This window comes from Anomaloglossus baeobatrachus, chromosome 4 (genome assembly GCF_048569485.1).
Source record: "Anomaloglossus baeobatrachus isolate aAnoBae1 chromosome 4, aAnoBae1.hap1, whole genome shotgun sequence".
Classification (NCBI taxonomy): Eukaryota; Metazoa; Chordata; class Amphibia; order Anura; family Aromobatidae; genus Anomaloglossus; species Anomaloglossus baeobatrachus.
The window spans coordinates 35,917,205-35,933,641 of record NC_134356.1 but is presented as its reverse complement, the minus strand read 5'-3'; the positions used below and the strand labels follow the sequence as shown (position 1 = coordinate 35,933,641).

Below are 16,437 nucleotides of genomic sequence, written 5' to 3'. Positions count from 1 at the left end.
TCATAGATATTCTGGGGTCCGTTAAGTTATATATTGTCCCATATTCAATTTATCGTAGATGGATGATATTACCCATTGAAAGGTGACAGATGGGACAGATAATGTATCTGTGTGAATTAATCCCCCTTTATGTTACATGGTGTCTGTATAAATTAGCATAATATAAATCCTATCAGAGCCTTATATGAACTATCCTCATGGTGTTACCAACCCTAGAGACAAATGGATGATGTATTTGACTACTATATGTATTTCCCATAATCAGTGGTGGAATGTATTAGAATCGGCTGGCCCCTATCCTTTGGCGCTTTCTGAACATTACATCTATACAAACAGGAACGGTTACCATAGAAACGAACAGCGACACAGTGGAATGAATAACTTTATTAGCAATGATCTGATCGGAAGTGACATATCGCCCCCTGATATCACACATTAAACTCTGTGGCTATAGTTAATATTTATCGAAAAGATAGGATATAATAAACGTTATGGATACATCAAGATCCGTTTTGATTATGGTCCGTTTATAAATGGACATATTAAATAAAACTTTATTAGTAACGAATAGACCGGAAGTGACGAATCGCCACCCGGCAGTATATATAAATATGGGGAAATAGATTGATCCGTAGAAATGGAACATAGATGTACCCGAGTAAAGGATCTAGGGATACTATGGCCAAACCGGATCCAGATATAGGTTATGATCCGTTGGAAGGAGGATAAGGTAAAATTTTAAAACGGAAGTGACGTATCGCATCTCTGCCCGAGTAACCGGATTTAGTCATAGGAAGTGACCTCACGGGCAATGTGTAGCCTGATAGGCTGGTAGAGATGACAATCATCTCACCTTGATTGGAAACCGGAAACAGAGACCTTATGGAGGGGTATTTAAACCTGAAGGGAAGCTACATTCAGCAGGCGTGTATTACCTGCACTCCCAGCTGACTATCCGGTATATATCTATACATCTGTTTGCCGTTTTCACCTAATAGTAAGTACTACAAACTTTCGGGAAATAATGTTGTCTTTGGAGAAATTTATGTTCTCCCTTGCATGTTTTTTTGTAGTTAAATTTATCTCCATATTGGAGGGGAACTGGACCCAATGGGTGACAGATATGAACCATCGCAGATCTAATAATGGCACAGGACAGATACTATGCTTTATTTGTGCAGTCATGTCTGCAAGTGAGTACTGTATGGCTAGTAAGATATGGATACTACGATGTGATCCTGGAACGAAATTGATTATATACATTGATATATTTTGTTTCCTTAGTAATAACAGAATTTCTCATTGAAAGGATCCATTTAATTCTGGACAAATTGGATATTTAGTAAGTAGAGAACTATTAGGGAGTGAATAACTGGTATAGGATTGATGGTAACCAGTAAAGGGTTGTTTTTTAATTTAAGGTATATTGTTGTTACAGTGTACCATCCATGTGAACTCAATGTGGAAAAGCCCCTGAAGAACCTCCTCTAATATTTAAGTCCTGGAGGTGAAACGCGTCGGGCATTATTAGGACGGGCTAACTTGTTGAATCATTGAATATATCCTGGGATTAATGCAGGAACCCCGGACTGGAGCCTAGACCCTGGCTCTTAATGAATCCTTGAAGGTTGCTGGATTCACTGTGAATAGTTGAAACCATATATTATAAACAATAGCTGACCCATATTGGATCAACAGTGACATATGATGGTAGTATGAATGGGACTCACCGTACATGAATAAAACCCCACAGAACAGCAGCACCTATTAGTGTCGAGCACAGGGTGCTATTAGGGCCAGTCGCCGGAGAGTGGGGGCACCACCAACGTGACGTCACAGGGTGCCGACCCCCACAGGTAGGTAGGGAGAGTTGTAGGGAATTTGCCCACAGTACTCTCACCATACCAATACTTGCATTAATAATTTTTAATTTTTGCACTTATTCCTTATTGTGGTATGTTGAATAAAATTATATTTTTATAAAATAGGGGCTTTTGTTGGTAATTTAGTGGTTATACCCCTACTGAAAGAGCACATAACTCTTTCTTTGGTTATATCAGTGATATAATGCCAAACCCAACTGGCATAATAAAACAATAGAATGAATAAATTACGCATTGTCCTGTCCCTGGTGATATAGGCTTGTGGTGCGGTGTATAATAACATGAAACGACAATCGCACTCTGAAATGCTAAAGCATGCTAACTATGAATGTATGAATATAGATCTGCATTGCTGCTCAAGGAAATCTAGGAAAAATTTAAATATTTAGCATACAAAAATGGCCATTTCTATGTATGCCCAGTAGCCACGTCAAGGCATACATTGTATACTGGGTACCTACTCTAATGCCTCTCTCTGGGGTAAAATCCTCAGTGTATAGGCAAGTAGGAACCTGCTACTAGAGAATAAAATCACCTGTGGCTAATGGGGGAGGGGTGCACATAATCTAGACAAAAAGACTGACGGCACTCCCGAAATGCAGCAGTCTGAACAAGTGCAAAACTGAACATGACATATAATAACAAAAAAAGACAGTTGCACTCTGAAATGCTAAAGCATGCAAACCATGAATGTAAGAATATAGATCTGCATTACTGCTTATAGAAATCTAGGAAAACATGAGATATTTAGCATACAAAAATGGCCATTACTATATCAGCCCAGTATTCTAAATATTTAAATTTTTCCTAGATTTCCTTGAGCAGTAATGCAGATCTATATTCTTACATTCATGGTTTGCATGCTTTAGCATTTCAGAGTGGAACTGTGTTTTTTTGTTATTATATGTCATGTTGAGTTTTGCACCTGTTCAGACTGCGTGTTGGGAGTGCCGTCAGTCTTTTTGTCTAGGTGGTGGGGTGTATGTCTTGACTTTGATGACACTAAGGTATAGTGTAATAATACATGAGACGCAGTGTTAAGTGTCACTATCCGATGGCCCAGTGATAAGTATTATATTCTGGTGGCACAGTGATATTATGTTCAGGTGGCCCAGTGGTAACGACTGTGTCCTGGTGGGACAGTGATATTATGTTCTGATGGCATGGTGTTAAGTATTGTGGCCTAGTGGCACAGTGATATTATGTTCTGGTGACACAGTGGTAAGTATTGTATCCTGATGGCACAGTGGTAAGTATTGTATCCTGGTGGCACACTAGTAAGCATTATGCCCTTTAGGCTTAGTAATAATTGTCATGTGCACAGTGGTATTATGTCCTGGTAGCACAGTGCTAAGAATTTAAGAATTGTGTCCTGGTGGCATAGTAGTGAATGTCATGTCCTGGTGGTAAAGTTGCAAGTGGTATCTCCTGTGACACAGATGTAAGTATTATGTTCTGGAAACACAGTGATAAGTATTGTGTCCTGGCGGCACAGTGATAAGTATTGTGTCCTGGCGGCACAGTGATAAGTATTGTGTCCTGGCGGCACAGTGATAAGTATTGTGTCCTGGCGGCACAGTGATAAGTATTGTGTCCTGGCGGCACAGTGATAAGTATTGTGCCCTGGTGGCACAGTGTTACGTATTGTGCCCTGGTGGCACAGTGTTACGTATTGTGTCCTGGTGGCACAGTGGTAAGTATTGTGTCCTGGTGGCACAGTGATAAGTATTGTGTCTTGGTGGCACAGTGGTAAGTATTGTGTCCTGGTGGCACAGTGATAAGTATTGTGTCCTGGAGCCACAGTGATAAGTATTGTGTCCTGGAGGCACAGTGATAAGTATTGTGTCCTGGTGGCACAGTGATAAGTATTGTGTCCTGGTGGCGCAATGGTAAGTATTGTGTCCTGGTGGCACAAGGTAAGTATTGTGTCCTGGTGGCACAGTGATAAGTATTGTGTCCTGGTGGCACAGTGATAAGTATTGTGTCCTGGTGGCACAGTGATAAGTATTGTGTCCTGGTGGCACAGTGATAAGTATTGTGTCCTGGTGGCACAGTGATAAGTATTGTGTCCTGGTGGCACAATGATAAGTATTGTGTTCTGGTGGCACAGTGATAACTATTGTGTCCTGGTGGCACAGTGATAAGTATTGTGTTCTGGTGGCACAATTATAAGTACCTATTGTGTCCTGGAGGCACAGTGATAAGTATTGTGTTCTGGTGGCACAGTGTTACGTATTATGTTCTGGTGGCACAATGGGAAGTATTGTGTCCTGGTGGCACAGTGATAACTATTGTGTCCTGGTGGCACAGTGTTACGTATTATGTTCTGGTGGCACAATGGGAAGTATTGTGTCCTGGTGGCACAGTGATAAGTATTATATGTATTATGTTCTGGTGGCATAGTGATAAGTATTATGTTCTGGTGGCACTGTGGTATTTTTCTTGGTATCATATCCTGCTGGCCTAATGGTGTTATGTCTTGATGGTACAGAGCTAAGAATTGGGTCAGGCTGACACAATGGTCTTGGTGGTATAGTGGCAAATATTATGTCCTGGTGACAGAGGAATAAGTATTAAGTTCTGGTGGTACAGTAGTAATTACTGTGTCCTGGTGGTACAGTGGTATTACAATCTGGTGGCACAATAGTAACTATCATGACACAGTGGTAACACAGATCAGAAAGTTTCCCTTACACCCAACCAGTCAGAGCCCCTGCGACTATGAATATAAATAGTGCCATTAGTTTTTCAGTCCTCTCTGCCTTCATTATGTGTCACGCTAGGTATTCAGAAGTACCACGTGTATGGCAACAGGGAAGGGAAATCCTGTGTCTAGGGAAGAGGGAAATGGTAACCCCCTGACCAAACCTTCCGTTGACCCCTGGCTCTCCTGACCACTCTAGATAGGTTCGGCACCTATGCGCCGAGCAAGATACCTGACCCTCACTGACTCTAAACGGGGCCCTAGGTAGGTAATGGATGGGATGAGCACTTAGTCAACCCCACTAACTTCTACACACAGGAAACACACAGGGGAAAGTATACAAACAACTTATCTCCAGGATGACTCTGGGAGAGGTACAGCAACAAATAACAATGTTTCTTCAGCCGACTGCTTGCATCCAAGGCCGGTGTAGGACAATAATGTTATCATCAGCAAACACCAAGGGGAAATTTGGGTATTTAAGGACACAAGGGGAAGTAATGATGAGAACAGCTGAAAGGTGAGGATATTCACAGGGTCCTAAAAGGAAAGGGATTAACCCTATGCAGAGAAGATACATACGATACCATTTACACTACAGTAGGAAGAATGGAATGTCAAAGAGCAGTTTGTGAAGCCAAACACTGCGACCTTCTACAGCCGGACACCACAGGACTGTCTGTCAACCATGACACGCCCATGACATTATGTGCTTCATTGGGTATTATTTTTTTCATCTTCTAGGAGAAGGCAGTGGAGGTTACTGACTGGCGTAAAAACATTGAAGCCATGTCCGGCATGGAGGGCAGAAAGAAGAAATTTGACACCAGTAATGCATAAGATGGGAACAATCTATACAGGTAAAGTACCCGCACCTCATCCGCGGCCAGATCTGTTCAGTGCCAGGACTCCCCCATTCACATTTGAGCAGACCTAAAATCAATGGGTTCAGTCAACAATCATCTACATTTTTTAAACTTCTTGCCTATTCGAGTATCACTATTCTCATTACTGCATACACTAATCCTATTGCCAAAGTCACAAGTCCCATTGCTACATTTGATAGTCCCATTGTCCCGGCCACAAGTCCCATTGCTTCAATGACAAGTTCCCCTAAAACTAGCTACGTACATTGGATATTTACTGGCAAATCACCGACGACCACAAACATCAAATTGTTGGCAGCCACTTGTCACGAAATGTACCTAGATCTGTCAATGGTCTGTAGATGAATATACTGTATTGTGTCTGCGTCGCTCATGTCACTTATCCCTAGTCCCACTGCCTATACCACTAGTCCCACTGACTATATCACTAGTCTCCCTACCTGTATCGCTAGTCTCACTGCCTGTATCGCTAGTCTCACTGCCTGTATCATTAGTCTCACTGCCTGTATCACTAGTCTCACTGCCTGTATCACTAGTCTCACTGCCTATATCACTAGTCTCACTGCCTATATCACTAGTCTCACTGCCTATTTCACTAGTCTCACTGCCTATATCACTAGTCTCACTGCCTGTATCACTAGTTTCACTGCCTGTATCGCTAGTCTCACTGCCTACATCACCAGTCTCACTGCCTATATCACTAGTCTCACTGCCTGTATCACTAGTCTCACTGCCTGTATCACTAGTCTCACTGCCTATATCACTAGTCTCACTGCCTATATCACTAGTGTCACTGCCTATATCACTAGTCTCACTGCCTGTATCACTAGTCTCACTGCCTGTATCACTAGTCTCACTGCCTGTATCGCTAGTCTCACTGCTTACATCACCAGTCTCACTGCCTATATCACTAGTCTCACTGCCTGTATCACTAGTCTCACTGCCTATATCACTAGTCTCACTGCCTATATCACTAGTCTCACTGCCTGTATCACTAGTCTCCCTGCCTGTATCACTAGTTCCACGGCCTATATCACTAGTTCCACTACCTATATCACTAGTCCCACTGCCTACATCACTACTCCAACTGCCTATATCACTACTCTAACTGCCTATATCTATAGCTCCCATTAGTAATCCATCATGTTTCCACAAATGACAATGTTCCAGATAAATTTAGTCCCACTACCTATATTACTAATTTTCTGCTTTAGTCACTAGCCCCACTACCTATATTACTAATTTTCTGCTTTAGTCACCACTCCCACTGCCTACATTACTATTTTTCTGCTTTAGTCACTAGTCCCACTACCTATATTACTAATTTTCTGCTTTATTCACTACTCCCACTGCCTACTTTACTATTTTTCTTCTTTGGTCACTAGTTCCACTGCCTATATTACTAATTTTCTGCTTTAGTCACCACTCCCACTGCCTACATTACTATTTTTCTGCTTTAGTCACTAGTTCCACTTCCTATATTACTAATTTTCTGCTTTAGTCACTACTCCCACTGCCTACATTACTATTTTTCTTCTTTGGTCACTAGTTCCACTACCTATATTACTAATTTTCTGCTTTAGTCACTACTCCCACTGCCTACATTACTATTTTTCTTCTTTGGTCACTAGTTCCACTGCCTATATTACTAATTTTCTGCTTTAGTCACCACTCCCACTGCCTACATTACTATTTTTCTTCTTTGGTCACTAGTTCCACTGCCTATATTACTAATTTTCTGCTTTAGTCACCACTCCCACTGCCTACATTACTATTTTTCTTCTTTGGTCACTAGTCCCACTACCTATATTACTAATTTTCTGCTTTAGTCACCACTCCCACTGCCTACATTACTATTTTTCATCTTTGGTCACTAGTCCCACTACCTATATTACTAATTTTCTGCTTTAGTCACCACTCCCACTGCCTACATTACTATTTTTCTTCTTTGGTCACTAGTCCCACTACCTATATTACTAATTTTCTGCTTTAGTCACCACTCCCACTGCCTACATTACTATTTTTCATCTTTGGTCACTAGCTCCACTCACTATATTACTAATTTTCTGCTGTAGTCATTAGTCTCAATACCTATATTACTAATTTTGCTGCACTGATCACTAGTCCCACTACCTACAGTATATTACTAATTTTCTGCTTTAGTCACTAGTCCCACTGCTTATATTACTAATTTTCTGCTTTAATCACTAGTCTCACTGCCTATTTTAGTAATCAGCTGCTTTAGTCACTAGTCCCACTGCCTATATTACTAATTTATTATTAGTCGCACCCCCTATATCACTATTTTCGTTACTTGAGTCAATGGTCTTACTTCATTACTCAATGGTCCAGTTGCCACTAGGTGTTGTGCCTTAGTCTAGTGTTCCTATTAGTAATGTCTGCGCTTGGAAAAGCTGGGTGGCAACCACTGTGCCCACCATCACTGCTACCTGAGGCGTTATAATCCAGCTTTCCCAGAAACAGATCTACCAAGAACATGAAAACACAGCAATATAAAGATCTTGAGACTCCCATAGACCTGTGTACCTGCTGTCTCTGCCCCCATAGGGCATCTGTCACCACTCTCCTTGTGTTATTACTGGGTGGTATGTCGTGCCGTGCTGTAATGCCAGTGTGTTTCCTTTATTAAACCTACAGTTCACGCCAGTTATGAGGAGGCTAACTCTTATCAGGTTTCCGCAGAGCCATGACACTGACCTTGACAGTTCAGGTCATATTGAAATACCGTACGCCCTGTGCTGCTCATGACTAAAAATAGACCAAAAAAACCGCCAAAAAATAAAAAGCAAATTTTAAGGGGCTTTCCATGTACTTCTTTTAATCCGACATCCAATAATCCAGAAATGTGGCAAAAAAGTGATAATTTGTATATTAATCTTCCTTGCCCTCTACCTCTATATTATTAGTTATATAGGTTTTTATGATGTCCAATAATCCAGAAAAACTGATAATATGGCACTAATGCCGGAATAAAGGAATTTTACTCATTTTGCAATGTACCTATAAGCGGCTGTAAATCTTAGATAATGGTCAGCCGGCCTCCCCCTCGGCCACTCAATATATCTACGCATTCGGTTTGGCCTAGCAACATGGCTGGAGGGTTATAAGCTGTTGTCACCCAAGAGAACAAAGGGTTAATTGTAAAAAATGTCCGAACCATCTTTTCCCAGACATTTTTTGTTGAGGAAGCACCTCCATACACATTAGATGGGTTCGGCCTACGAGTTGTGAAAAATGGCTAAAGTTAAGAGGTTGTTGTCCCAACCAATCACAGCTCAGCTTACATTTCACTAGAGCTTTCCAAAGAATGAAAGCCCAGTTCTGATTGGTTGCTAGGGGCAACAGTCTTGATAATTGAGGCCTACAGGCCTGTTTACACTTTCAGCATGCTATGGGGTGGAGGGTGGTAGAAAGAAAGGATAAAGAGTTTTATAACATGAAAAATGGCTAAAGTCAAGAAGAAGTTGTTGTCCCTAAGAAACCAATCACAGTTCAGCTTTCATTTCACCAGCGCTTTTCAAAGAATGAAAGCTGAGTTCTGATTGGTTGCTAGGGGCAACACAGTCTCGATAAATGAGGCCTACAGGCCTGTTTACACTTTCAGCCTGCCATGGGGTGGAGGGTGGTAGAAAGAAAGGATAAAGAGTTTTATAACATGAAAAATGGCAAAAGTTAAAAAGTTGTTGTCCCTAGCAACCAATCATAGAGCAGCTTACATTTCACCAGAGCTGTTCAGAGAATGAAAGCTGACTTCTGATTGGTTGCTAGGGGCGATAAATGAGGCCTAAAGGCCTGTTTACACTTTCAGCCTGCCATGGTGGTTGAAAGAAAGAATAAAGCGTTGTATAACCCCTTCCTTGTGATATTGAGTGCTGACACCGTGCGCACCTGCTGTCAGTAAACGTGAGGCTGAACTTGTCCTAACAGGCCTCGAAATAAATTTGGCACATTCAGAACAGTTAGAGAAATCCAATTTATGCCTGTGCCATGAGCAGGTGGAGACTTGCGCCCACATTTGTTCCATTTTCATGCTTTCAGCTTCATAGATTTGACTTCACATATAGTGCCTACAAGTAGTATTCAACCCCCTGCAGATTTAGCAGGTTTGATAAGATGCAAATAAGTTAGAGCCTGCAAACTTCAAACAAGAGCAGGATTTATTAACAGATGCATAAATCTTACAAACCAACAAGTTATGTTGCTCAGTTAAATTTTAATAAATTTTCTACATAAAAGTATGGGTCAATTATTATTCAACCCCTAGGTTTAATATTTTGTGGAATAACCCTTGTTTGCAATTACAGCTAATAATCGTCTTTTATAAGACCTGATCAGGCCGCCACAGGTCTCTGGAGTTATCTTGGCCCACTCCTCCATGCAGATCTTCTCCAAGTTATCTAGGTTCTTTGGGTGTCTCATGTGGACTTTAATCTTGAGCTCCTTCCACAAGTTTTCAATTGGGTTAAGGTCAGGAGACTGACTAGGCCACTGCAACACCTTGATTTTTTCCCTCTTGAACCAGGCCTTGGTTTTCTTGGCTGTGTGCTTTGGGTCGTTGTCTTGTTGGAAGATGAAATGACGACCCATCTTAAGATCCTTGATGGAGGAGTGGAGGTTCTTGGCCAAAATCTCCAGGTAGGCCGTGCTATCCATCTTCCCATGGATGCGGACCAGATGGCCAGGCCCCTTGGCTGAGAAACAGCCCCACAGCATGATGCTGCCACCACCATGCTTGACTGTAGGGATGGTATTCTTGGGGTCGTATGTAGTGCCATCCAGTCTCCAAACGTCACGTGTGTGGTTGGCACCAAAGATCTCGATCTTGGTCTCATCAGACCAGAGAACCTTGAACCAGTCTGTCTCAGAGTCCTCCAAGTGATCATGAGCAAACTGTAGATGAGCCTTGACATGACGCTTTGAACGTAAAGGTACCTTACGGGCTCGTCTGGAACGGAGACCATTACGGTGGAGTACGTTACTTATGGTATTGACTGAAACCAATGTCCCCACTGCCATGAGATCTTCCCGGAGCTCCTTCCTTGTTGTCCTTGGGTTAGCCTTGACTCTTCGGACAAGCCTGGCCTCGGCACGGGTGGAAACCTTCAAAGGCTGTCCAGGCCGTGGAAGGCTAACAGTAGTTCCATAAGCCTTCCACTTCCGGATGATGCTCCCAACAGTGGAGACAGGTAGGCCCAACTCCTTGGAAAGGGTTTTATACCCCTTGCCAGCCTTGTGACCCTCCACGATCTTGTCTCTGATGGCCTTGGAATGCTCCTTTGTCTTTCCCATGTTGACCATGTATGAGTGCTGTTCACAAGTTTGGGGAGGGTCTTAATTAGTCAGAAAAGGCTGGAAAAAGATAATTAATCCAAACATGTGAAGCTCATTGTTCTTTGTGCCTGAAATACTTCTTAATACTTTAGGGGAACCAAACAGAATTCTGGTGGATTGAGGGGTTGAATAATAAATGACCCTCTGAATAAACTTTTCACAATTTAAAAAAAAAAAAAAAAAAAAGAAATAACATTCTTCTTTGCTGCATTTCACACTTCCAGGCTGATCTACAGTCCAAATGTCACAATGCCAAGTTAATTCCGAATGTGTAAACCTGCTAAATCTGCAGGGGGTTGAATACTACTTGTAGGCACTGTATGTCTCCTTTTCACTTTTGAAAATGAGAAAAAGTCAAAAATTTTAGGAAAAGGTTTTGTCACAAGTCTTTAAAAAGGTGATATCAAGGGAAATAATGAGCATCAGCAGCAGGCGACGTCTCCCGACTCCTCCATATACAGGTGCGTCGTTCTGCCAAGAGCAAAGAATTGGCAATCTGGAAAAAGACATGTCAAGTCCTTATCTTCCCCAAATCATCCGTTGGGGGAGAGTCAGGAGGGCACCATACACACTGGACAGCCGGCAGAGCCTGACGTTTGGCCGACGTTAGTCTAATGTATATGTAGGCCTTAAAGGGGTATTCCCAGCTCCAAGATCCTTTCCCAATATGTAGCAGGTGTAATAGTAATAATATTAGAAATGTAATATAGTTCTCCTGATTAGCTACGTCTCTTAAGCCCACTTTACACGTTGCAATTAGTTGTACAATCGCATTTGCGATGTGACACGCCCAGGTTGCATACGGGATCTATGAGATTTCACGTTGGTCGTTCATTTGCTGTCACACGAGCGTTAGTAGTCTATGTTAAATTGGTCAATTTTGTGTGCGATCCTTTAGATCATGTGTTCTGTGACGTATGCATTGGGCACCTTTTTTTTTTTTTTTTTATTGACTTGCCAAGCGTGTGTAATGTGTAGGGATGCGTTTTTACTATGTCATCTGCCATTCAGCTCTGCTACATGGCCGCTAACAGCAGACACAGACAGCCATGTAGCAGAGCCGAATGGCAGATGACAGCAGACACAGACAGAGCCGCACTGTCAGAATGAACTCGGGTGAACTTCACCCGACTTCACGGTCATGCTGCGGCTCTGTCTGTGCCGCGTCCTGATTAGCGGTCACCAGTGAAGGACTCACCGGTGACCGCTAATCTCCTAAATTCCTAAAGTTAGCAGCCCTCTCTCATACTCACCAATCCCCGATCCCCGGCACTGCACGGCGTTCACACTGCTCCGGCGGCTTTTACTGTTTTGAAAAAGCCGGCCGCCCATTAAACAATTTCGTATTCCCTGCTTTCCCCGCCCACCGGCGCCTATGATTGGTTACAGTGAGACACGCCCCCACGCTGAGTGACAGCTGTCACACTGCACCCAATCACAGCAGCCGGTGGGCGTGTCTATACTGTGTATTGAAATAAATAATTAAATAATTAAAAAAAACGGCGTGCGGTCCCCCCCAATTTTAAAACCAGCCAGATAAAGCCATACGGCTGAAGGCTGGTATTCTCAGGATGGGGAGCTCCACGTTATGGGGAGCCCCCCAGCCTAACAATATCAGCCAACAGCCGCCCAGAATTGCCGCATACATTATATGCGACAGTTCTGGGACTGTACCCGGCTCTTCCCGATTTGCCCTGGTGCGTTGGCAAATCGGGGTAATAAGAAGTTATTGGCAGCCCATAGCTGCCAATAAGTCCTAGATTAATCATGTCAGGCGTCTATGAGACACCTTCCATGATTAATCTGTAAGTGACAGTAAAAAAACACACACACATGAAAAAATCCTTTATTAGAAATAAAAAACACAAACACATTCCCTCATTACCAATTTATTAACCCTCGACAAACCCTCCATGTCCGGCGTACTCCACAGTCCTCCAGCGTCGCGTCCAGCTCTGCTGCATGGAGGTGACCGGAGCAGCAGAATACACCGCCGCTCCGGTCACCTCCATGCAGCTAATGAAGACAGCCGCGCGATCAGCTGATCTGTCACTGAGGTTACCCGCGGCCACCGCTGGATCCAGCGGTGGATCCAGCGGTGGCCGCGGGTAACCTCAGTGACAGATCAGCTGATCGCGCGGCTGTCTTCATTACCTGCGTGGAGGTGACCGGAGCGGCGGTGTATTCTGCTGCTCCGGTCACCTCCATGCAGCAGAGCTGGACGCGACGCTGGAGGACTGTGGAGTACGCCGGACATGGAGGGTTTGTCGAGGGTTAATAAATTGGTAATGAGGGAATGTGTTTGTGTTTTTTATTTCTAATAAAGGATTTTTTCATGTGTGTGTGTTTTTTTACTGTCACTTACAGATTAATCATGGAAGGTGTCTCATAGACGCCTGACATGATTAATCTAGGACTTATTGGCAGCTATGGGCTGCCAATAACTTCTTATTACCCCGATTTGCCAACGCACCAGGGCAAATCGGGAAGAGCCGGGTACAGTCCCAGAACTGTCGCATATAATGTATGCGGCAATTCTGGGCGGCTGTTGGCTGATATTGTTAGGCTGGGGGGCTCCCCATAACGTGGAGCTCCCCATCCTGAGAATACCAGCCTTCAGCCGTATGGCTTTATCTGGCTGGTTTTAAAATTGGGGGGGACCGCACGCCGTTTTTTTTAATTATTTAATTATTTATTTCAATACACAGTATAGACACGCCCACCGGCTGCTGTGATTGGGTGCAGTGTGACAGCTGTCACTCAGCGTGGGGGCGTGTCTCACTGTAACCAATCATAGGCGCCGGTGGGCGGGGAAAGCAGGGAATACGAAATTGTTTAATGGGCGGCCGGCTTTTTCAAAACAGTAAAAGCCGCCGGAGCAGTGTGAATGCCGTGCAGCGCCGGGGATCGGTGAGTATATGAGAGAGGGGGATAGACTGACATGCACAGAGAGTGAGGGACAGAGATAGTGACCGACTGACAGAGATTAGTGAATGACAGACATTGTGAGGCGCTTCAGAACGCAGCTTTTCAGCTGTGCTCTGAAGCGGACCTTTTTTAAGCTGCGGTGCAGAGCGCACACCTGCGCACATAGCATCAGACACCGAAATCGTATGAGGGATGTCACACGTTACAATTCACTAGGTTCGTGCAACAAAACGCTCAATTCTAGAGAATGATACGATGTGTTTGCGATCAACGGTTTTGCGTTCAATCCTGATCGCAAGTAGATGTCACACGCAGATACCTCACAAACGATGCCGGATGTGCGTCACTTACAACTTGACCCCAACGACGGATTGTGAGATATATTGAAGCGTGTGTAGCGGGCTTTACCTAATGTGCAGGGCATTACAGCTTAGGTATCCATGGTTATGACCACTCATTTAGTGACAGGCTGGATTCACATGATCGTATGGCATCCAATGTAAAATGCTAATACCCCTCGGCTCCCACTGTGCTGCCAGCATGAACCAAGTGTCATGCAACTGTGATCCGAACCTGCGATCAGATCACAGCTGCGGAGGAAAGGGAGGGATTATTGTCCCCATCTCCTCCATTTTCAGCTAATCTGATTATCGCACTGCACTCGGATGTCATCTGAGTGCAGTCTGATGTTTCACTCGAACCCATAGACTTATATGGGTGTGAGTAACACGTCTCTCGCTGACAATTGAAGCACGCTGCGACTTTTCGCTCATCCAGAATCTGGATGACAATAAAGCTCATCTGCTCGCCCTCATTGAACAAAATTGGTCCTAGTGCAATGCGAGATTTTCTCACATTGCCCTCGTATGAACGTACCGTTTGTTACTCGTGGTCGTAACCATGGCAACCTAAGCTGCAATGCCCTGCACATGAGGTAGGAGACAATCAGGTGCGAGATGATCAAGTATTCTGGATTATTGGACAGTAATAGATTCATTATAAAATTTCTTTATGTTTTTCAGAAAAAAAAAGAAGAGGAATTTCAAGTTTTCAAAGATCTTAATAAAGTTTATGTTGGATCATTTTCCATCCATCGCCACTTGTCTCTTTGCGTATTCTCGGAGTCTTCAGTAACGTAAACTCATTCTCCCGATCACACTGTGTACAGTTTACGTCTTTGTGTTTTTGTGTTATCATCAACGTAAAACAACCCAAAAGAACAAAATAAACATTAAATATTCTGTCTAGATGTCGCTAATGGTCACCTGCTATTTCTTGTTTTCAGTCTTGGCTGTTCTTTAGCTCTGCTCCATTAGGGCACAGATCAGTGTCTCCAGCTCGGCTACATTGTCTGTTGGGCTCTAAGGTAGTCCAATTCCACATACAAGGCAAAACTATAGGCAAAATCATGTGTACAGAGTCTGTAGGGTGTCATACAGAGTCCATACGGGTCTGTATTCCCCATAAGCAATAACGCCATATGGTGTAAACGTGTCATGGTTTCCTTTCCTTACAAAAATCTACGGTGTTTCTCCGAAAATAAGAGAGGGTCTTATATATTTTTTTTCCAAAAGTTGGCTTAGGGCTTTTTTATTTTCAGGGAATATATCTAATATATAAAGCTGTGTGTGTGTGTGTGTGTGTGTGTGTGTGTGTGTGTGTGTGTATGTCTGCTAAAGGAACCGTCGCACTTACAATCACAAAATTTTGCACAGATGCCTCACTTGACTTAGGGAACGTCATAGACTATGTTTTGAGGGGACAATTGAACCCCACGCTTTACAGTTATTCGCCAAAAAAACTGCTTACATTAAAGTCAATGGAGTTTGGAATGGATCTGTTATAGATTCCTAATATGGACAGAGAAAGAGACACACAGTGACACAGACACAGAAAGAGAGACACACACAGAAAGAGACACACACAGAAAGAGACACACACAGAAAAAGACACACACACACACACAGAAATAGACACACAGAAAGAGACACACACACACAGAAAGAGACACACAGAAAGAAAGACACAGAAAGAGACATACACACAGAAAGAGACACACACACAAAAAGAGACACACACACCAAAAGAGACACACACACACGAGAGAGTGGGAGAGATGGAGAGTGGGAGAGAGACAGACAGACACTTAAGCGGGCTTTACACGAGGCGATAGATTGTGCGATATGTCGTCGGGGTCATGGTTTTCGTGACGCACATCCGGCATACCGCACAACGTCGTTGCGTGTGACACCTCCTAGCAACGCAGTAACGCTCACAAATCGTGTACTCGTCGCTAGGTTTCATAAAATTGTTTAATTAAAATGGCGGAGGTTGTTCATCGTTGACGTGGCATCACACGTTGCTCCGTGTGACACCACGGGAACGATGAACAGCAGCTTTACCTGCTTCCCGCAGCACCCGACGGCTTAATGGAAAAAAGGAGGTGGGCGGGATGTTTACATCCCGCTCATCTCCGCCCCTCCGCTTCTATTGGCCGCCTGCCGTGTGACGTCGCTGTGACGCCGAATGTCCCGCCCACTCCAGGAAGTGGACGTTCGTCGCCCACAGCGAGGTCGTCCGGAAGGTAAGTATGTGTGACGGGGGGTAAACGAGTTTGTGCGCCATGGGCAACTAATTGCCCGTGACGCAAAAACGACGGGGGCGGGTACGATCGATTGTGCTA

At 43.7% G+C, this 16,437-nt stretch overlaps 1 protein-coding gene across 3 annotated transcripts in view; it reads left to right on the top strand.

Annotated features, from left to right (window-relative positions):
* LOC142301151 (troponin I, slow skeletal muscle-like) overlaps window positions 1-15,007 on the top strand; it is an 88,861-nt gene extending 73,854 nt beyond the window's left edge. For all 3 annotated transcript variants that reach the window (XM_075342177.1, XM_075342175.1, XM_075342176.1), the window contains 2 exons: window positions 5,332-5,447; window positions 14,777-15,007. In XM_075342177.1, the coding sequence (XP_075198292.1) occupies window positions 5,332-5,427 (96 nt within the window). In that variant the 3' untranslated portion in view covers window positions 5,428-5,447; window positions 14,777-15,007. The remainder of the gene's footprint in view (window positions 1-5,331; window positions 5,448-14,776) is intronic.
* The last annotated feature ends 1,430 nt before the right edge of the window (window positions 15,008-16,437 follow it).